The 22,599-nt window shown below is 42.6% G+C and overlaps 1 protein-coding gene across 1 annotated transcript in view; it reads right to left on the reverse strand.

Annotated features, from left to right (window-relative positions):
* Positions 1-1,519: 1,519 nt before the first annotated feature.
* The window catches only part of LOC115155774 (mannosyl-oligosaccharide 1,2-alpha-mannosidase IB), a 145,725-nt gene continuing 124,645 nt past the window's right edge, over positions 1,520-22,599 (reverse strand). Inside the window, exons 13-15 of the mRNA XM_029702713.1 lie at positions 22,196-22,368; positions 4,247-4,362; positions 1,520-3,903 (exon numbers count right to left, since the gene is read on the reverse strand). Coding sequence (XP_029558573.1) covers positions 3,771-3,903; positions 4,247-4,362; positions 22,196-22,368 — 422 coding nt within the window. The 3' untranslated portion in view covers positions 1,520-3,770. The remainder of the gene's footprint in view (positions 3,904-4,246; positions 4,363-22,195; positions 22,369-22,599) is intronic.

Here is a 22,599-nt window from a genome sequence, read left to right on the forward strand (position 1 = left end):
AACCTTGGCAGAGTTGCATCTTCGACACACCTGTCCTGTTCCTCTACACACACATATACACTCAACTCTGTTCCACTCCAGGGTGTGTGCAGATGAATGAGCCAACAGGAACAGGACATTTTGCCAGTTCATAGACAACATCAACTTTTGAAGTCAACTAATAATGACATTTAGAGGAGCAACCAGTGCACACATAACCAGCGATAGAAATCTATGCCCAAATATTTTCCTAAGCTTCTTTATTACCCACATCCAACTAGTCCCTTCTACAAGAGCACAGTCAGATATATCCTTATAATGTAATTGAAAGGCTTTCTAGAAACAGACAAGGCTTAAATTTACTCATGTGTTTTGCTATGCTGCATTATTGCCAGTTCTCTTTCTGGCCATCTGGACCAGTACATCAGTGCATCTCAAGTGGCTTGTTTCTTCTATTTATCTATTTTCCTTGAACTGCAGTGATCTGAAAGACCTGGACAGGTGGAAGAAAATCACCAGTATGCAAACACCAGAGTGCTTTCACCTATCCTGTGCTTTCAGATCCGTGCAGATGAAGAGGAAACCATTTTAGACTATTAAGATGCGGCCTGTACGTCTGAAGATCGTTATCTGGAAACCATATGACACAAGGGTTCTCCTCAGGTCAGATGGATGTCCAAGGGTCAGGCCCTGCTCTCTGCCTATCCATCCTGACCTGTCAGCCCATTGTCACGCCAACTGATGACAGACTGAGAAATGAGGGGTGGATGCGAGCAGGAGAGGCCGCCATCCCAATTTGGACAGATGGAAGAAACATTACTGAACTGATCAAATCACTTAGATGAACAGAAACAAAAAACAAAACTGTGAAAAAAGAATATCTCTGCACTGACATGCTGTTTTGTCTTCTATTAACAGCGTTATGACAGGGAGAGAGCGTAGTGTGCCATGCTGTGGTGTTGTGGGCAGAAGCTCCATGCCAGGACTATGACCTGCTGCTCCCTGTAACTGTTAACGGCTTCATACTCAGATAACATTATGGAGAGCAGGGCACAGCAGACTGACTGGGGCATAAAGGTCCTAGATTGAAACGTAAACAGACAATCAACGACACATGCAAAGATAAAGTGCGCAGGAGTTCTCTTTGCAATTCCGGTAATTCCCATCCCAGGCAGTACCACATATGAGGGACAGCACAGTAAACTTTAGTCTTTAGATACTGGGATTATAACACAAATCATCCCTGCCAAGTGTCCGATCACAGTTTGGGTGTTCAAAGTCTCGAATAGAATCTTAAAATCAATGAAACGTTATTGTTAAGCCTTACTAGCTGTTGAATTGATGTTTGTATTTTGGATATTAAGCAAGACTGCCCCCCTCAGGTCAGGAGCTGAAAGAGAAGATGACTTCACCTTCTATAAACATTCTATAAAAAGGTATAGTAAAAAGGTGCTGAGCACCGCAAGCTAAATCCTGCAAGTAAATGCATTAGATAAGGAAACAGAGTGAACAACAGGAAACACACATTACCAAGACACCATTTTAGTTATTCTGTTCACTTTTCATAACATCTTTATTGTCTCATTTTAAACATATTTACAGGTCTTTTTTTGTTCAGTAAAAATACAAATACGGAACACTTTTTTCAAAATCAACATCCTCCCGGCGACTGACAGTGCCAAAGAACGCCTGGGCTTTCTCCTCAGACAGGAAGCAGTGATGATGTCAGAGTGAGGATGTCAGAGAGTGAGGTGGAGGTGATAAACATACTTCATACCATTCTACACCAGTAGGCTGCTGCTACTGCCACCACCACGAGGAGGGAGACACTGAGCTGCTGACAGATGGGGACAGAGGGAGCAATAGCAGGGGAGAAAGAGAGGAATAGAAGCTGGAGGGATAGGAATGAGTAGAAAGGGTGTGACAGAGGAAAAAGGAATAGAGTGAGACAAGTGTTGTACAGGAGGTGGTACTCATTCAAGACATGAGAAATTGTGACTGAAACCAACCAATTAGCTAAGCAGCAACACAAATATAGTATGGCTTTATGGATTGGCAAGGTGAGTGGTTCTGTAATCAGCCCAACCCCAACATTATCATCATCACTATTCCTTCATCATCATGGGTTTGCTAGAGCGACAGCTGGGTTTCTAGCAGACTGGTGTATGAGCTTGTGGTGTATGAGCTTGTGGTGTATGAGCTTGTGTATGAATAACATTTTTTAAAATAAAAATAAATAAAAAAAGTATTGGCCAAAGGCATCACACATAGCAACACTTGATAAGGCTTTAAATGAATTGATACTTCCAACAAAAATGGTATTTCTTCCAGGGTACATTTCTATTTCCCAGTGTTACCTTCAGTTTCCTAAACCTAAAGTATATCCCCATCCACTCCAATGCACCAATCACAGATTCCTCACTGAACACAGCAGAGTTCCTTCTGTTCCATCTACTGTTGCAGAAACAACATTCATATGAAACACAAAAGGTCCATTAAGAACACAGCCCATAGAGAATGAATGGCATAACATTCAACATACTCACTGCACAGGTGATGGAGCCCAAGTCATAATATGTTTAGGTAGAACCCTATCAGTAGGGTGGGGAGTTGTTCCTGAACAGGAAAAACTCCAGGCTATAGTAGTGTTAGAGCAACAATATGGCTCCATGTCAGTAAAAAGGAGTCAAAGACACAGAGATAATAAATGGAGGGCTTTGTGTCTTCAGCTCCTACAGTGCTGTAACTCCACTCCCTTTTCCCTCTCGGTAATCCAAACAACAAAGTGCATAACAATTTATCCACGGGGGCCATTTTATCAGCAGACAAGAATCACGGCCAAATCAAGACCTGTCCAATTTGCCTGTGGAGTGTTAGTGATTTATGGAAAGACAGGAACAGAAATTGACCAGGCGAGAGGAGTGACTGGAGAAGTGAAGAAATATGACAAGAAAGAGAAGATGGAGGTGGAATGGAGTGATAAGACAAGGTTGAGAGGAGAGAGAGAAGCAGCATCGGTTGAATAGCAGCAACAAAATGATTTGAGGCCAGGCTAAGCTACAGTATGTCACCTGCTAATGATGAGAGATGGAAAGAGAGAATGATAAACAGAGAGAAAGAACAGAAATGGCAGAATGTAGCATAGAGAACGCAAGGGATATCAATTCCATTTCACCGGCCCACTTTAGAAAGGTGCCAGAGGGGGACGCATTAAGCCGTTGCTCCTATCCACAAAGCAACACTGATACAGTTCCAGGTCAAGACAGTAAACAGAAAATGGCAGACGGACCAAGAGGGTCACATTGTTGTGTCCCCGCCAATCAGCGTCCAAAAGATAGAATGAAAGAAAAAAATAATCAACAAACCCCACTGATCGCATAGTCTTCAGTTTTACTGTCAGTCTGACTCTGTCTGGGATCTACATATCCCTTCAGAGAAGAGTCTGTCTGTTTGTTCGTTCAGACTCCATACACCCTCTCTCGCCCCTGTGTGCGTCCGTTATGAGACAGTTTGGTCAAAACAAATCAAGCCTCCTGACAAAAAAGTCACATTACGAGGGCAACCACAAAAGCTGAACGCACCCACCGTCCTTCTGATCAGCAGAGAGCCAGAGAGAGCTATAGAAAGTGAGAGCGAGAGAATTAAAGAATAAGAAAGGGAGCGAGAGAGAGGCTATTGTTCCAGTCCCCTCCACTCTACAATGGTCTGAGCTCTCTCCTTCTGCAGTCTGTAGTAGTGAGAGGGAGAGATGGAGGCAGGGAGGCATTGGTCCCCTGGAGGACCCTTGGTCTCTACCGCTGGGCCTGGCTCCCTGGGAGGGTGAGGTTGGCCAGGTGCAGTACCGGCAGAGGGTGGGCCTCCGTGTTGAACACCCAGCTCTCCAAAGGCATCAGGTCATCACTGGAGAACAACAGGTACAGATACCTGGACAAGATAGAGGGAGGGCGAGGTAGAAAGACAAGGAGGAGGGAGAGAGCAGACAATATTCAGCTGCTGTATTCTGTTCATCAGTGCTATTTGTATGGTACAGGTGAGACAATGTGAACAGCAATAAACAGTCACCAGCAGAGGGTAGTAGAGCACACAGTTCCAGTGCATCCCCATCTCAAACTAATTGGAAGTGAATGAACAGGACACAGGGGACCTGCCCCATCCACTCCACCTCATCCTAAAACAACAACCAGTGTAATATCACCCTAGAACAGGGGCTGGCCAACCCGAGAGCTATTGGGTGGGCAGTCTTGATTCAAAATGGCTGAGGACTTACTTGAGCGTCTCGGCCAGGAAGAAGCTCTGCTGAACATCGTCGTAGGTTGGGTTGGATGAGTAGACGTCCTTGACCCCGGAGAACCCCCCGCTGACCCTGCAGTACTTATCTATAGCCTGGAGGGGGTGACAGAGAGCAGCACTGTTAATCACCATACATTAGCCCTTTACACTCTAACCTATATATGGGTTAAAAATGGCAGATTTGGCACTGATAAGTGCCTAAATTGGAACACAATGGCTGTACAGTAACATGCTATAAATTACATCAGGCTCTGTGCTTCACAGCGCTGTATGGGTTTTGACTGACAAACGTTCTGAACTTGAGCACCGCACACGACAAGAAGTTGCCCCCATCCCTGCAGCTAATTGGGCAGCATTTGCACATGTTTTGTTGTCTGAGTGAGGGAAACGCTGTAAATTAAGATGACTATGTATTTAGATTTTTTTATAATAAATACCGCTTTGATGTCATATAAGCAAGCCATGAACTCATGGGTCCAAATGTGCATTTCACATTTCCATATCATAAAACCATAAAACTTATGTCAGAAACAGTGTCAACGTTTATGATCGCTATGTTTGATGCACAGTTAAAAGATAACATGGCGTCATACCCTGGGTTGTTCTGAACAGAATGAGCCTAATGTTTGTCTATTGTGAAGAAAATTAGCTGTGGAACATGTACCTGAATGCACTGTTGACTCCTTTCTATGGGCACCAAAACTACAATTTCTCTGAATTGCCTTGTGAAAACACAAAGACTGTACTCTTCTTTGAGTCATAAAAGTGCAATGAAATGACTTAGGAACTGTGCCCACTTTGGACAGGTGTGTGGCCACTTGGAGACACCAGTTAGTCCACTGACTCAAACTCGGTCTTATGTTCCAAGATGGCGTAGCAGTCAGACGTCTGTTTTGTCTTGTCCCATCCCGTGTACATATCGTTTTCTTCGTATATATTTTTTATTTCAATTTCCTTCTACGGACTGAACAAACTCTCCTGCAACCCGCCTCACCCAATGTGGTACGGATCTGCTATTTTCTACACTTTAGAACCGGAACCCCCATCAGAAGCAAGCCAGCTAACTAGCTACTAGCTAGTAGTCAGTTAGCCACAGCTAGCGGTCACCATTAACTAGGACATCAGCCAGCCTCAACCCGGTCAATACCTGCCAGTCTGCACAGCGCAATATAACCCCAGAGCATATCGGACTGATTTTTCTCTACCATATCTCCGAATTCCCACCGCAAGCTCTGAACCTTTACACCAGATCATTGCAGCTAGCTAGCTGCTATCCGAGTGGCTACTCCTGGCTAACATCTCTGTCCCGAAGCAAGCACCAGTTAGCCTGGAGCTAGCCTGGAGCTAAGCCCATCTCCCAGCTAGCTGAAGAGGTCCATCAGCCAATTCTTGGGCTACAATACCTATTTTGCCAATTGGCCTGGACCCTTTTACTGCTGACACGGAGCCCCGCCGATCCATCACGACTGGTCTGCCGACATAAAAGGCTCTTCCGTTGCGACGTCCCCAGGAGGCCCATCTGCTATCCTGCTAGCTCCGGCCTGCTAGTTGTCTGAATTGCCGTATCTCCAGCTCGCCTAGCTACTCACTGGACCCTATGATCACTCGGCTACACATGCCTCTCCCTAATGTCAATATGCCTTGTCTATTGCTGTTTTGGTTAGTGACTGTCTTATTTCACTGTAGATCCTCCAGCCCTGCTCAATATGCCTTAGCTAGCCCTTTTGTTCCACCCCCCCACACATGCGATGACATCACCTGGTTTAAATGTCTCTAGAGACAAAACCTCTCTCATCGTCACTCAATGCCTAGGTTTACATCCACTGTACTCACATCTTACCATACCCTTGTCTGTACATTATGCCTTGAATCTATTCTTCCGCGCCCAGAAATCTGCTCCTTTTACTCTCTGTTCCGAATGCACTAGATGACCAGTTCCTATAGCTTTAAGCCGAACCCTTATCCTACTCTGTTCTTCTGGTGATGTAGAGGTTAACCCACGCTGCCCCCAGCACCACTCCCATTCCCCAGGCGCTCTCATTTGTTGACTTCCGTAACCGTAAAAGCCTTGGTTTCGTGCATGTTAACATTAGAAGTCTCCTCCCTAAGTTTGTTTTATTCACTGCTTTAGCACACTCGGCCAACCCGGATGTCCTAGCCGTGTCTGAATCCTGGCTTAGGAAGGCCACCAAAAATCCTGAAATTCCCATGCGCTAACTATAACATTTTTCGACAAGATAGAACTGCCAAAGGGGGTGGAGTTGCAATCTACTGCAGAGATAGCCTGCAGCGTTCTGTCATACTATCCAGGTCTGTGCCCAAACAATTCGAGCATCTACTTTTAAAAAGTCTCTCACCGTTGCCGCTTGTTATAGACCCCCTTCAGCCCCCAGTTGTGACCTGGACACCATATGTGAATTGATTGCCCCCATCTATCTTCAGAGTTCATACTGTTAAGTGACCTAAACTGGGACATGCTTAACACCCCGGCCGTCCTAGAATCTAAGCTAGATGCCCTCAATCTCACACAAATTATCAAGGAACCTACCAGGTACAACCCTAAATCCGTAACCATGGGCACCCTCTTAGATATCATCTTGACCAACTTGCCCACTAAATACGCCTCTGCTGTCTTCAACCAGGATCTTAGCGATCACTACCTCATTGCATGGGTCCGCGGTCAAACGACCACCCCTCATCACTGTCAAACGCTCCCTAAAACACTTCAGCGAGCAGGCCTTTCTAATCGACCTGGCCCGGATATCCTGGAAGGATATTGACCTCATTCCGTCAGTAGAGGATGCTTGGTTACTCTTTAAAAGTGCTTTCCTCACCATCTTAAATAAGCATGCCCCATTCAAAACATGTAGAACGAAGAACAGATATAGCCTTAGTTCACCCCAGACTTGACTGCTCTTGACCAGCACAAAAACATCCTGTGGCGTTCTGCATTAGCATCGTATAGCCCCCGCGATATGCAACTTTTCAGGGAAGTCAGGAACCATTATACTCAGTCAGCATATTGCTACAGAAATTTGCATCCTGTAGCAGTAATTCCATTAAGTTTTGGGACACTGTAAAGTCCATGGAGAATAAGAGCACCTCCTCCCAGCTGCCCACTGCACTGAGGATAGGAAACACTGTCATCACCGATAAATCTACGATAATCGATCATTTCAATAAGCATTTTTCTACGGCTGGCCATGCTTTCCACCAGGCTACTCCTACCCCAGCCAAAATCTCAGCACCCCCTGCAGCAACATGCCCAAGCCCCACCCACGCTTCTCCTTCACCCAAATCCAGACAGCTGATGTTCTGAAGGAGCTGCAAAATCTGGATCCCTACAAATCACCTGGGCTAGACAATCTGGACCTTCTCTTTCTAAAATTATCCGCCAAAATTGTTGAAACCCCTATTACTAGCCTATTCAACCTTTCTTTCCTATCGTCTGAGATCCCCAAAAATTGGAAAGCTGCCGCGGTCATCCCCCTCTTCAAAAGGGGGAGACACTCTAGACCCAAACTGTTATAGACCTATATCCATCCTGCCCTGCCTTTCTAAAATCTTCGAAAGCCAAGCTAACAAACAGATCATCGACCATTTCGAATCCAACCGTACCTTCTCCACTATGCAATCTGGTTTCCGAGCTGGTCATGGGTGCACCTCAGCCACGCTCAAGGTCCTAAACGATATCATAACCGCCATCGATAAAAGAGTACTGTGCAGCCGTCTTCATCAACCTGGCCAAGGCTGTCAATCACCGCATTCTTATCGGCAGATTCAAAAGCCTTGGCTTCTCAAATGACTGCCTCGCCTGGTTCACCAACTACTTCTCAGACAGAGTTCAGTGTGTCAAATCGGAGGGCCTGTTGTGCGTACCTCTGGCAGTCTCTATGGGGGTGCTACAGGGTTAAATTTTCGGGCCGACTCTTTTCTCTGTATATATCAATGATGTCGCTCTTCCTGCTGGTGATTCTCTGATCCACCTCTACGCAGACAACACCATTCTGTATACATTTGGCCCTTCTTTGGACACTGTGCTAACAAACCTCCAAACGAGCTTCAATGCCCTACAACACTCCTTCCGTGGCCTCCAACTGCTTTTAAATGCTAGTAAAATTAAGTGCATGCTCTTCAACCGATTGCTGCCTGCACCCTCCTGCCCGACAAGCATCACTACTCTGGACGGTTCTGACTTAGAATATGTGGACAACTACAAATACCTACGTTTCTAGACTGTAAACTCTCTTTCCAGACTCACATTAAGCATCTCCAATCCAAATTTAAATCTAGAATCGGCTTCCGAATTTCGCAACAAAGCCTCCTTCACTCATGCTGCCAAACATACCCTCGTAAAACTGACTATCCTACCGATCCTTGACTTCGGAGATGTCATTTACAATATAGCCTCCAACACTCTACCCAGTGCCATCCGTTTGGTTACCAAAGCCCCATATACTACCCACCACTGCGACCTGTATGCTCTTGTTGGCTGGCCTTCACTACATATTCGTCGCCAAACCCACTGGCTCCAGGTCATCTATAAGTCTTTTCTAGGTAAAGCCCTGCCTTATCTCAGCTCACTGGTCACCATAGCAACACCCACCCGTAGCAAGCGCTCCAGAAGGTATATTTCACCGCCTTTCCTTCCAGTTCTCTGCTGCCAATGACTGGAACGAATTACAAAAATCACTGAAGCTGGAGTCTTATATCTCCCTCTCTAACTTTAAGCATCAGCTGTCAGAGCAGCTTACCGATCACTGTACCTGTACACAGCCAATCTGTAGATATCACACCCAACTACCTCATCCCCATATTGTTACTTATCCTCTTGCTCTTTTGCACCCCAGTATTTCTACTTGCACATCATCATCTGCACTGCTTTGCTTTATCTTGGCCAGGTCGCATTTGTAAATGAGAACTTGTTCTCAACTGGCCTACCTGGTTAAATTAAATAAAGGTGAAATCCAATTTTAAATAAAAAATGTTTCACCTGCCCCTATCATTTTACGAATGTATCCAGAGTATTTACAGATTTCATTGTCAACAAATGGGGCGAAAAGTACAGTAAATGTAAAAAGCACATCCAATCAACAGTGTAATGTTAGGATTGTGTCAGGTGAACGGTTGTGTCCACCTTTATTCTAATATTTTTTTCCATAATATCCAAACTGCTCCCTTTTAATTGCTACCATGATTATGCATATGCCTTTCATATTTCTTCTGTAAGAAACATTTCAATTTAATCCTACCCATATAGGCCAATAGCACAAGTTTAAAGAGTTAAGTCAGGATATGGGTAGATGTTTATTCCATTGCCGTTTTTTGTTTAAGGGAAGGTTGGAGGAGACATTTTCTATCCATCACCATGCCAGTCTATATAATCAATGCCTTTAATTTAGATTTTAAGTTAATGTCTGGGTCTGTGACCTCAGTCAAAGCATTACGCGCTGTGATTTTACAAGGCACCGGGTATTTCTATTTTAAAGTGGCCAGACAGATTTTATCGATCTTCTTTTTAATCTCTTGTTCTTCACGCCGCTGCGTCTTATCACTTAATTCAAGGAAGTGTAAAATATGGTGGATCAAAACAGAGTACGATGAGTTTGCTCCTCTCTCTCACTCTGAATCTGTCCTTGTCTCGTTCTCTATTAAATGTCCCTCTATTAGTCAGTAGCTGTCAGCAGAATCCCTCTGAAAGAGTAGGAACCAATGTTCCCACAAATGTTTTTAATTACTGAGCAACTTTCAGGTCTGCTGAGCGCAAACTTGAGCGTTGTGAAAATACTCTGTAACTTCCGGCGCGTGTTTACTGTGAACACAGGCTGTACTGCTTTGAGTTAGTTTTAACAGTGATCAAGTAGGCTACTGTGGCTATTAAATGATAATGTAGGCCTACCATTCAAAACAATGGAGAAAATGCATCCTATAACATTTTTACATTGAAGTAGCTGTTCTATCATTGAGCCTACAGCAGCAGCAAATGTGTGGTGTTCAATGTAGGCCTACATTTCAATTGAAAAAAACATGCCATTAACCTGTTTATCCACTTGTCCTTCAGACAAGGAGCTGGCCGATTTTTGATGCAAGAAACCACTTTACAAAATAAAATGCATTATTATTCCCATACTATTATTACAGAGAATGAGACAAATGATGCTACCCTCTGCCTATTGGCTACTTAGCTTATTCAAGACCGTCTCAAAATTCAACACTGCCCCTTCAAGACAAAAAAAAGCTCTTTACCTGACTTGCTTTTCAAAGATGGCTAGAAATGTTAACGCTGTGTGCTCTTGTAGGAAGCAAATCTCCCCTATTGCTGACTACAAATGAGCTATAACTGGACTAATAACTCACTAACTAGTAAAGCATATTAACAAATGTGCACAAGTCACTACATGCAGCTCTCGCTTTGATCTCAAAACAAGCACATCTACTCACGACCGCTCATGCTGTAAACACAGTCCAGTTCAAAGTGAATGGCACATATCCATATGTGGCAATGGTCTATTTGCATATAGGCCTACCGGTCTGTGTAGAGTCGTGCCTGGCAATGCAATAGAATCCTACTCTGATGCGTTCTGCCTACAACAAAATCTCTTGCATCGTTAGTTTTGTTTGTATGTTGCAGTGAAAGTGGCTAATATTGCGTTGATTCGATCACAATTCCCACAGTTCCCACGTTGAGTGAAGTTTAATCTTGTGCTTCAGGGGAGCTGCGCACCCGCGCGCATCTTCGAAGGAACATTGGTTGGAACTCTTATATTTTTCATGGAACACTGCATCCGATGTGTGTGTCCTGAAGACACACTGCAGCGTCCCAGACCTCCATCTGTACTTCAGGACTGGGCTAGACCACCTATACACACACACACCAAAATTATCCATCCATACACGCACACCTGAACTAGACTCCACTCCTAGTACCATCTGGGCTAATAAAGCATTGTTTGTGTCGGTTTCTCTTCTACCTGGAGAAGAAGGCTATGTGTGTGTGTGTGTGTGTGTGTGTATACAGCTTCTCTCTGCTGGGCTCATTTCTGAGGGCTGTGCACTACAACAGCTGGGCACAACTAACCTCAAAACAAATGACTCACACACGCTCATAGGAAGTTGGATGAAGGAGCCCCTAGACACTGATCTAAGATTTTATTTCACTAATGGTCAAGTTTAGGAATTAGAAAGGTAAGGTGCCTAGGAGCTACTACCCAGAGTCTAAGGTAAAAGAGTATGTGTGTATGTGTGTGCGTCAGTGTTTTCCATGAGCGCCGTCTGTCGGCTAGACAGCCGATAACAGACTAATTGTCATCCGACTACTTTTTTCATTTCATAAATGAACTAGGCTTCTTTTCATTTACGTTTCACGGTTTCATTCGCTAGTCATAAAAGTCCACATAGGTGTCTCCTGCTAGAACGAACAATATGCATCTTCTAGTGATCACTAAGCTAAGGACCCTGGGATTAAACACCTCCCTCTGCAACTGGATTCTGGACTTCCTGATGGGCCGCCCCCAGGTGGTAAGGGTAGGTAACAACACATCCGCTGCACTGATCCTCAACACGGGGGCCCCTCAGGGGTGCGTGCTCAGTCCCCTCCTGTACTCCCTGTTCACTCATGACTGCATGGCCAGGTACGACTCCAACACCATCATCAAGTTTGCCGATGACACAACAGTGGTAGGCCTGATCACCAACAACGAGACAGACTATAGGGAGGAGGTCAGAGACCTGGCCGTGTGGTGCCAAGATAACCTCTCCCTCAACGTGATCAAAACAAAGGAGATGATTGTAAACTACAGGAAAAGGAGGACAGAGCACGCCCCCATTCTCATCGACGGGGCTGTAGTGGAGCAGGTTGAGAGCTTCAAGTTCCTTGGTGTTCACATCACCAAACTCATGGTCCAAACACACCAAGACAGTCGTGAAGAGGGCACAACAAAGCCTATTCCCCCTCAGGAGACTGAAAAGATTTTGCATGGGTCCTCAGATCCTCAAAAAGTTCCAAAGCTGCACCATCGAGAGCATCCTGACGGGTTGCATCACTGCCTGGTATAGCAACTGCTCGGCCTCTGACCGCAAGGCACTACAGAGGGTAGTGCGTACGGCCCAGTACATCACTGGGGCCAAGCTTCCTGCCATCCAGGACCTCTATAACAGGCGTTGTTAGAGGAAGGCCCTAAAAATTGTCAAATACTCCAGCTACTCTCAACTACCGCACGGGAAGCGGTACCGGAGCTTCAAGTCTAGGTCTAAAAGGCTTCTTAACAGCTTCTACCCCCAAGCCATAGGACTCCTGAACAGCTAATCAAATGGCTACCCAGACCATTTGCATTGCCCCCCTCTTTTACACGGCTTACTCTCGGTTTATTATCTAAGCATAATCACTTTAACTCTACCTACATGTACATATTATCTCGACTAACCGGTGCCCCCGCACATCGACTCTGTACCCCCAGTATATAGCCCCGCTACTGTTATTTTACTGCTGCTCTTTAATTATTATAGTTTTTTTTACTTATCTATTTTTACTTAACATTTATGTTTCTTAAAACTGCTTTGTTGGTTAAGAGCTTGTAAGTAAGCATCTCAATGTAAGGTCTAAACTTGTTGTATTCGGTGCATGTGACAAATACACTTTTGATTTGATAAGACATGCGCCTGTCAGTCACAAAGTGAGGGATGACAAGGAAACAATGCTGGTTGGTCAGTCTGCTGTCTGTCCCACCTCCCGGTACCTCTTATTTTTGTGCGCTGTGGTTGGCTGCAATCAAATTTCTTTTCACAGAAGAAGGTGAGCATAATGCTTCTTCATCGTCTCCTGTGAGTGAATTTACTTATTCCATGTAAGTGGTAAAGATGAGATGAAATCAACATAATTATTGTTCTGTGGCACATTCATTTATTTTCTTTCATATGTTTCATAGGCTTATGCTATAGCCAGCTGCGGAGCCGGTGCACATCGGCTATTTACTGTGGTTTGATTGATGACCGAACAGCAGTGTTGACCAGTTTACAAAAGGTGTCAAACTGACTTAATAAAGTCAATCTCCTATATCCCTTTGCTATTCATAAATCTAGTTATATGTCCAAACATATTGTTTTTACTTTCCTAAGATTCAAAGCCCATGTTGAGACTTCCCAGTGACCGCTAAAGTGACTTGTCAGCAGGGTTGCCAGGTCTAGCTGAAATTTCTAGTCCAATGACCATTCAAAACCTGTCCACAAAGCCTGAAAACTAGCCCAATTTTTTGGGGTGCGCAGCAAGCAAGGAGTTGCCACATTTATCCAATAAACCATTTTTCCATAACATTATCGAGGGAATATCATCCTAGCTTGTAATGACGTAGAGGCAAAATTCGGTTTTCCATAAAAATATAAATTATTGCGAGCTTAACGTGAGGTTAAAGGCAGTGGTGAAAAAAGTACCCAATTGTCAATCTTGAGTAAAAGTAAAGATACCTTAATAGAAAATGACTCAAGTAAAAGTGAAAGTCACCAATTTAAAATTCTACTGAGTAAAAAAGTCTAAAAGTATTGGTTTTAAATATACTTAAGTATCAAAAGTAAATGTAATAGCAAAAATATACTTAAACATCAAAAGTCAAATTACAAATCATATCAAATTCCTTATATTAAGCAAACCAGATGGCACCATTTTCTTGTTTTTATTTCATTTACGGCAAGCCAGAGGCACACTCCAGCACTCAGACATCATTTACAAATGAAGCATGTGTGTTTAGTGAGTCCGCCCGATCAGAGGCAGTAAGGATGACCAGGGATGTTCTCTTGATAAGTGTGTGAATTGGACCATTTTCATGTCCTGCTAAGCATTCAAAATGTAACGAGTACTTTTAGGTGTCAGGGAAAATGTATGGAGTAAAAAGTACATTATTTTCTTTAGGAATGTAGTGAAGTAAAAGTCAAAGTTGACAAAAATATACATAGTAAAGTACAGATAACCCAAAAAACTACGTAAGTAGTACCAAAAAGTATTTTTTCTTAAGTACAATACACCACTGGTTAAAGGAATTTGAATATGTAGCAAGAGAAAATATATATTTGCCCTTATTAAACTCTCCAATGATTGTAAATAAAATGTTTGTGCATTTGCATAACTATAAATAAATCCGATAGGATAGTTTGAGTGATTAAAGTTGGACAGAGGATCTCGAAATATCTGTTCAAGAAACACTGACAAATGTTAGCCTATTTTCTGGCAATTGTGCTGTTATTATGTGCCAGATATCAAGACTAAAACCATTATAAATGGCCTATTTGCAAGATTGACTTGTCATTTCAAAAGGCATAGGCTACTGACTACAATCTGGGTTTATGATTGTAATTCAACTTTTCTGAGCTAGATGCAGGTAGCTTAAATAGCCCCTGATAGGCCTAAATCTCTTTTCAGGGAAAAGTCCACAACGAAACTGACATTAAATGTGGAGAATGATACATTTGTGATAGAGCTGTGACCATGATCACAATTGATAACTTCCAATTTAATTAACTAAACATGGCCATTAATAATAGCATACTAAGACAAGGCTTCAACAACAATAAACAGAAGTTCTAGGCTATTTATTAAATCCACTTGCCAGTTACAGGTAGCCTACACAAGTGGCACAAACTGATATGCAACGACTCCAGCGATATTGTAATTTCAACATATTTAGTGTATCAAATGGTAGGCTACAGAAGCCTACAATGGCAAAGAAATTAATAGGCTACTTGATAGCCAACAGATGCAAATGTATCATTCTCCACATTTAATGTCAGTTTCATTGTGGACTTTCCCCCCATAACAGAAGCACACGAGGGATATCCATAACTTTTCATTTCAAATTTCCTCTCACGCAGAGCTCGAGACCCAAGAACTGAGCATGCGTAAAACCCTTCGCTTGATATGGTTTGCCATAATCAAAGTCGACATTAGAATACCTTTTACTTAAAACCACCCCCAAGCAAATATATCTAAAGTGCTCTAGTGCACCTAAAGTAGGTTTCCAGTGCTTTGTCTCCGTCATTTCTTGATGTGCATCAGTTCTAATGCATTAATATGTTTTATAGAAAAATGGTTGGAAATAGATGTCTCTATAATGACAATCTAAATAGCCTACCTACAACTGGTAAAAAGTTGTCACGATGTGTGCTTGTGCTGCTCTCCCCTCGCACTCACGAGACTTAGCAGCCCCCTGCAGAGCTCTCTCAACTAGTGCTCTCAACACAAACCCAACCCCTCCGGCCCTCCCCACTACTCACTCTCCAGCCCTCACCCTCCCCACCCACTCAGAAACAGCCTGCTCAGTGCCTGATATTGATTTCACTGTGACCTGCTGCTGACTAATATATATATATATATATATATATATATATATATATATATATATACACACACACGGAAAGTATTCAGACCACAATCACCCGACCTCCACAATCACCCGACCTCCACAATCACCCGACCTCCACAATCACCCGACCTCCACAATCACCCGACCTCCACAATCACCCGACCTCCACAATCACCCGACCTCAACCCAATTGAGATGGACCGCAGAGTGAAGAAAAAGCCGACAAGTGCTTAGAATATGTGGGAACTCCTTCAAGACTGTTGGAAAAGCATTCCAGGTGAAGCTGGTTGAGAGAATGCCAAGAGTGTGCAACGCTGTCATCAAGGCAAAGGGTGGCTACTTCGAAGAATCAAAATATATATTTGATTTGTTAAACACTTTTTTGGTTACTACATGATTCTATGCGTGTTATTTCATAGTTTTGATGTCTTCACTATTATTCTACAATGTAGAAAATAGTACAAATAAAGAAAAACCCTTGAATGAGTAGGTGTGTCCAAACGTTTGATCGGTACTGTATATATAAAGATAGCCTACCTATCGCTTTCATAATTTCTTTGCCCTGGTTAGAATCAGTTGCCTAAGGCTGCTTAAATGCAGAGGAGAGGCGATGTTGTGGTGTTGTTTCTTTGCATTTCCATCTTGCTCCAGTATACTGGGGTGATGTTAGTGTAAATGTGTCAAAATATTTGAGGTGTTGGCAGCTGCATAGGCTATTCTCGTTGAGTGTGGAGACATAATGTTAACGTTTTATCCACAACTCTGTCCATCGCCGTTGTAATCTAGTTGGAAGCCAAAATGTTCCCAAATTGGAGATTTAAACAATGATGGAGGATCCTCCAATTCTGGTTTATCCACCACTCGCCATCGTACAGAACTAGTTCCTGGTTGCGCCTCACAAAAGGACAGTTTGAAATGCACCAAATAAGATTAGAATTTTGATTACAACATGTGCATAGACTCGAGTTGTTTTAACGGAATAGGCAGAATTATTTTTTATTTTTTTCATCATCCCAGATTTACTCAAGAGGCATAGGCCTATAAGGCAGCGAATACATAGCATATAGGTGTAGTGTTTTTATTTTGTAAATATTTGTTAAGGGAATTTTCAATTCCAATAATGCATTTAATCTTTAACCAATTCACCGAGGTTTGTAAGACCCTGGGTTCACTAATAACTGGGCAAAGTCTCAGATTTTATAAAAAAAGGTTCACAGATCTTTATTCATGAGAGCTCTAAAGTCTAAAATGAGGACCCAGTCCTTTTAACATACACACACACATTCCTATCTTTAGACCACTCCCTGCTCAAACAAACTAACCACAAAGAACAATAAATGTTGTCACATACTTCAAGGCTTTCACCTCCCCTCCCCCGTTGGGACCCTCTTGGTTTGAAACCCTCTAATGATTTTCTATTATCTACTCTACAACTTCACTCTGTTTACATCCCTACTAAAGGATATAACATCATAGTATTACAATACTAACAGATCTACCCACATCTTGGTTTTATCTTCTCATGATTCTCAAACATTTCACAACGGAACACTTTAGTCAATATTCTAACACATGCAAATTATTCTAACATTTATGTATTGTATTATTTTGGGCTCAGTGTGTGGACCGAACCGAGGTCCCCATACCAAACAGTTTGGTACATATACCTGCACCGTTACACCGCTAGTAGATTAGACTCGTTTTTCTGACTAGATTACTAATCTACTGCCTTCCTTCAAATTCCCACCCACAGTGTTTGATTGACAGGTCTGAAACCCTACCAACTCTGTGACTCACAAACATCCTGCCCCCTCCTCTGACAACCCTACCCACAGTGATTGATTGACAGGCCAAACTGTTAAAGGGATAATTCACCCAAATTACAAAATTACACATTGGTTTCTTTACCCTAAGTGTCCACAGAGCATAATTTGAATAACAAACATCAATGTGGCAATTTATATCTTGCAGCAAAACTGTAAATATGACTTTAATCTAAAGAGAAGAGAGGTTTAATGTTAAAAAAGTTTATCTTACTGAGAAAATAGTCCTGATTATATAGGCCTATGCCACAACAATATGCAAAACTAAAACACTGAATTCATACATTTTCAGTAATTTTAATTGTAAAGTCATGTCTTTCTACGCAATATTACCAATCTGGGAGGTAAAGTATTCAATAATTTAACTGTGTATTTTGGATGGAATCAAGGCATTAGAAGGTACTAGAGGCCACCAAAATAGAGCTCATTCTGCAACAACAAAAAATCCCAGGGGGCATGCCCAGGTTTTCTACTCCATGTACTTACGGAAAATGTGTGTGTGTGTGTGTGTGTGTGTGTGTGTGTGTGTGTGTGATCAAACATGAGCTGATCGTCCAGGAGCAGAGTGTAGCACAAGAGAAAGGTAGGGAGATCAAAATCTGTGTAGAACCTGTCTGGTGCTTTTTATGAGAGGTAGAGAAGGAGAGAAAGGGGCATGACAGAGGGTGAAAGCAACAGAGCGCGAGGGAGAGAGTGCCATAGACACAAAGAAAAGCAAAGCTAAGGTTCTGTTCAAAAGAGAGAAAGAAGAAGGCAGAAAGAGAGACAGAGCAAATAGAAAATGAGAGCAAGTGAAAATGAAAGAGTAAGAGAGAGGAGGAGAGCGAAGGAAGAGGAGTGTGTGGTACAGAGGAGCAGTAGTGGAAGAATTAAGAAGTGCACTCCCTCTATCTCCACTCAATCACTCAGGCTGAGGGAGGCTGCATTCAGACCCACAACAGCTCTCAAGAGCACCAACACAAACACACATTACCAAAAGCCAGAGGGCAGCGCACACACTCCACACACAGGAATAGATAGAGAGAGGAGGAAAAGGAGGAGATAAGGAGAAGGGAAGAAAGAGGGACAGAAGAAAAGAGGGAGAGAGATGCGATGGGTGAGTGGTGGCAAGGAGGGGGAGAGGGGGAGTGGAGGGAAGCCAGAGAAAGAGAGACCTAGAGAGCAGAGTGAAAGTGGTTGAGAGGAGGATTGAGAGAAAGGAGGCAGAAGAGTGTTTCAATCTGACCTTTGAAAATAAAAGCCTCAGTAGGGAACAGATATGACAAAAACAGGATGATAACTGAGAGAGAAAAAAGATGAGAACAGTAAATGCTCCTTTCTCAAGTAGCATTAGTCTGTTGTGTGATCACACACTGATCCGCTCTCCTTTTACAGTTGCAATGGGTCGACGCACTTATCCAATTCTTTCAGATCTACACTGATGCAGAGAAGTTGCCTGGCTACCCAAACTCCTTGCTCTGGCCAAACGTTACGCCAGGCCCACGGACGTTAGTTTCTTCTCTGCAATTAGTCTGGATCTGAGTATCTCCCCGACAAGTTCTAGAACACAAACACATTCTAACCATTATGATTGGTCCTAGAAACCGATGGGTTGGGCCAGAGCCAGAACACACGTGGGTAAAGTGGCCTTTTCAAAATGTGTCATTGGCTTGGATTACTCTGATTGGTTAGAGATGATCCAGTTGCTGTTAACTTTTGTTTGTACAACACCCCTAATTTTGACATTACCACAAACGACTTCAACGATGGCAGTCTCAGACTGAAGTATGTAGCGAACATAGAGCAGCGGAAGTATTCAGTTTGAGTCGTCTGACAAGCAGAGAAGGTACTGCTAGGTGTTACGGGTTCATAAGGGATTGGGCATGGATGGATAGGTAAACGCATAATGGAAACATGTGACTCGTTTCAGGAAACTAGGCGTATGTTGCACGTGACTACCTCACAGGAGAGGCATTTGAACGTAAGATTTTTTTTTAAATCAAAAGGTGTTTTTTTGGCTAGAAAGGCCTTCTGGAACATGTGAACTTTCATGTGCCTTAATAACAAACTTGTATGCCATCTGTAAATACAAATACAATTGTTACATTTCGAGTCTAGTTGATTTAGCCACAGAAAAAGACGATGAGTTTGGATTGGTCTGCCATGTAGCATGCGTCTGTCTATAACATGAGCTGGTCAGTATGTGTAGGTAATCCTTTCTAACGCGGCTTTTTTGAAAGATATCACGTAGGAGAACTGCAAAAGTGTTGCTCTCCACTTTCTGGAGGATCGAGTTTTCAAATCAGTGGAATACCCGGTGGCAGTAGAGTACAATAGCAAAAGAGATGGAGAAAATTCTGCTGTTTGATTGCAAATATGAAGAGGGAGTCGAAAAGAGAACACACAGAAGGCTGTTATATAAAACACCTGTCTCCAGATTACATCTTCAAACTAAGGGCAACCATGGCATCCGTGACAGAGAGGGAGAAGTGTCCATCCATATATATGGGTAAGACAGAATATCTGAAAATGTAGCTAGCTAGACTAAGTTTCTGCTTAGCCTGCTGGCTCGCTAGCTAACTTTAGCTGACTGGCTCGCTAGCTAACGTCACGTGTATAATCTGTGTAGTAATATTATTTGAATCTCAGAGCCATTTGCATTGCTATTTATAGCCTAATGTTAGCTAGCTAGCTAACATTGAACCTGGTTGGTTAGCTACCTGCAGATTCATGCAGGGTAGTAACGTTATGCGGTGGGATTATGGTTTAGCTAGCTAGCTAGCTACATCTCTAAACAAAAGACTCCACTGTGCAAGTAACCATTTCACTACACCTTCTGTATCCTGTGCATGTGACAAGTTAACTTTGATTTTATTTGATATAGTATGTGTTTACCAGAGATGGTAATGTGAAGGAACGTGACCTGCACTAAAGTCAAGTTAGGATATAACGTTAGGCCAATGAGACAGTGTCCAAGTTCTAAAATTCTACATAAGAACGCCCTGCTTTTATTACATCACACTCACAACCGTAAGTTAGTTTCTATAATTGGCTCGCCATTAACTTGTAAATAATGATCTTGTTGTGAGTTTATTTTCCTGTAATAATGAAGACAAATGAGCTAAAGTGAAGACATTGTCAGCTATATGATATGGTCATTATTTGAACTGGCTAGCCAGCTCACTTAACATTAGCTAGCTAGCTAACAAGCTAGAAACTAACCAAAAAATTGTTTAGAAAGTTGCTTTTAGTTGCCTGGTTTGCTAGACTGAAATCCAGTACTAGTCAAAAGTTTGTGCACACCTACTCATTCAAGGGTTTTTCTTATTTTTTAAAAACAATTTTCTACATTGTAGAAGAATAGTGAAGACATAAAAACTATGAAATAATGTAATAACCTAAAAAAGTGTAAAACAAATCAAAATAGATTTGAGATTCTTCAAAGTAGCCACCCTTTGCCTTGATGACAGCTTTGCACACTCAACCAGCTACATGAGGTAGTCACCTGGAATGCATTTAAATTAACAGGTTTGTGTTGTTAAAAGTTAATTTGTGGAATTTCTTTCCTTCTTCATGCGTTTGAGCCAATCAGTTGTGTTGTGACAAGATAGGGTTGGTATACAGAAGATAGCCCTATTTGGTAAAAGACCAAGTCCATATTATGTCAAGAACAGCTCAAATAAGCAAAGAGAAACGACAGTCCATCATTACTTTAAGACATGAAGGTCAGTCAATCTGGAAAATGTAAAGAACTTTGAAAGTTCCTTCAAGTGCAGTCGCAAAAACCATCAAGTGCTATGATGAAACTGGCTCTCATGAGGACCGCCACAAGAAAAGGAAGACCCAGAGTTACCTCTGCTGCAGAGGATAAGTTCATTAGAGTTACCAGCCTCAGAAATTGCAGCCCAAATAAATGCTTCACAGAGTTCAAGTAACATCTCAACATCAACTGTTCAGAGGAGACTGCGTGAATTAGGCATTCATGGTCGAATTGCTGCAAAGAAACAACTCCTAAAGGACCAATAATAAGAAGAGACTTGCTTGGGCCAAGAAACACGAGCAATGGACATTAGACCAGTGGAAATCTGTCCTTTGGTCTGAGTTCAAAATCGAGATTTTTGGTTCCAACCGCTGTGTCTTTGTGAGATGCGGAGTAGGTGAACAGATGATCTCCGCATGTGTGGTTCCCACCGTGAAGCACGAAGGAGGAGGTGTGATGGTTTATTGGTGTTAAAATACACTAGTTATGCTGTTTTGGACCACCAGGCTGCTGATGTCATGCAGCCTGTAGTTTTTGTGTTCATTCTTTTTCATAACGACAAGTTTGATGTTGGAAGACAATAGAATGTTCATGATGTCACTGCGACAACTGTCGATAGATGTAGTATAAACCAGTCTTTAGTCTTGAAATCTTTGGTTGTTTAGTACATGGCCTCACATGTGAATCCTTAAAGAGATGGGTGGGGATAAGGCTTAAGAGGGTGTGAACGATTCTGAATGGGTGAAGACAAAGAAGAGCATTCCAGTAGATTAACCAAAATATTCAAGGACCATTTGCTCAAAAGTGAGGTTACAAGTTAATCAACTTCCAAAGCAGAATGACTTTACCAGTGTTCCTCAACTGTAGTGTATGCTATTTCATTTTCTAGCTCTGAGTCTCTACTTTTATTCAATGTAAAAAACACCATTTCAAATTTTGCTATATAAGACTGGATCAAGCCGGTCGGTCACATATGGTAGTAGTAATTGCTAGTGAGTGATTTTCCAGTGGCTCACCTGTGCTGCCTCCCAGCCCCACTGCCTGTACTTGGGGTCGTGGGTGAACCTCCACATGTACCAGTAGGTCTCGATGACCTCTGGCCTCAGGATGTAGTATTTCTCATTCTGACGCACCGCCACTGCTTCAAGACCACTGTCAAACTTAAAGGCCTCTGGGCCCAGCTTCAACACTATGGAGAGAGGGAGGGAGGGAGATGGATAGATATATATACAAAATAGATTCCATATCCATTGATTTTCCTGGTTGAGCAATAAGTACACAACACATTTCCTGCCAATGAAATGTTTGGAGTTAGAATGTAATAGGAAGCGATTTCGATGATCAAGAAGCAGACAGATTTGTTCTGCACGCCTTGTCACTGTGTGTGGGAACAGAACACAAGTTCATAAAAAGAGACTGC

This window comes from Salmo trutta, chromosome 20 (genome assembly GCF_901001165.1).
Source record: "Salmo trutta chromosome 20, fSalTru1.1, whole genome shotgun sequence".
Lineage (NCBI taxonomy): Eukaryota > Metazoa > Chordata > Actinopteri > Salmoniformes > Salmonidae > Salmo > Salmo trutta.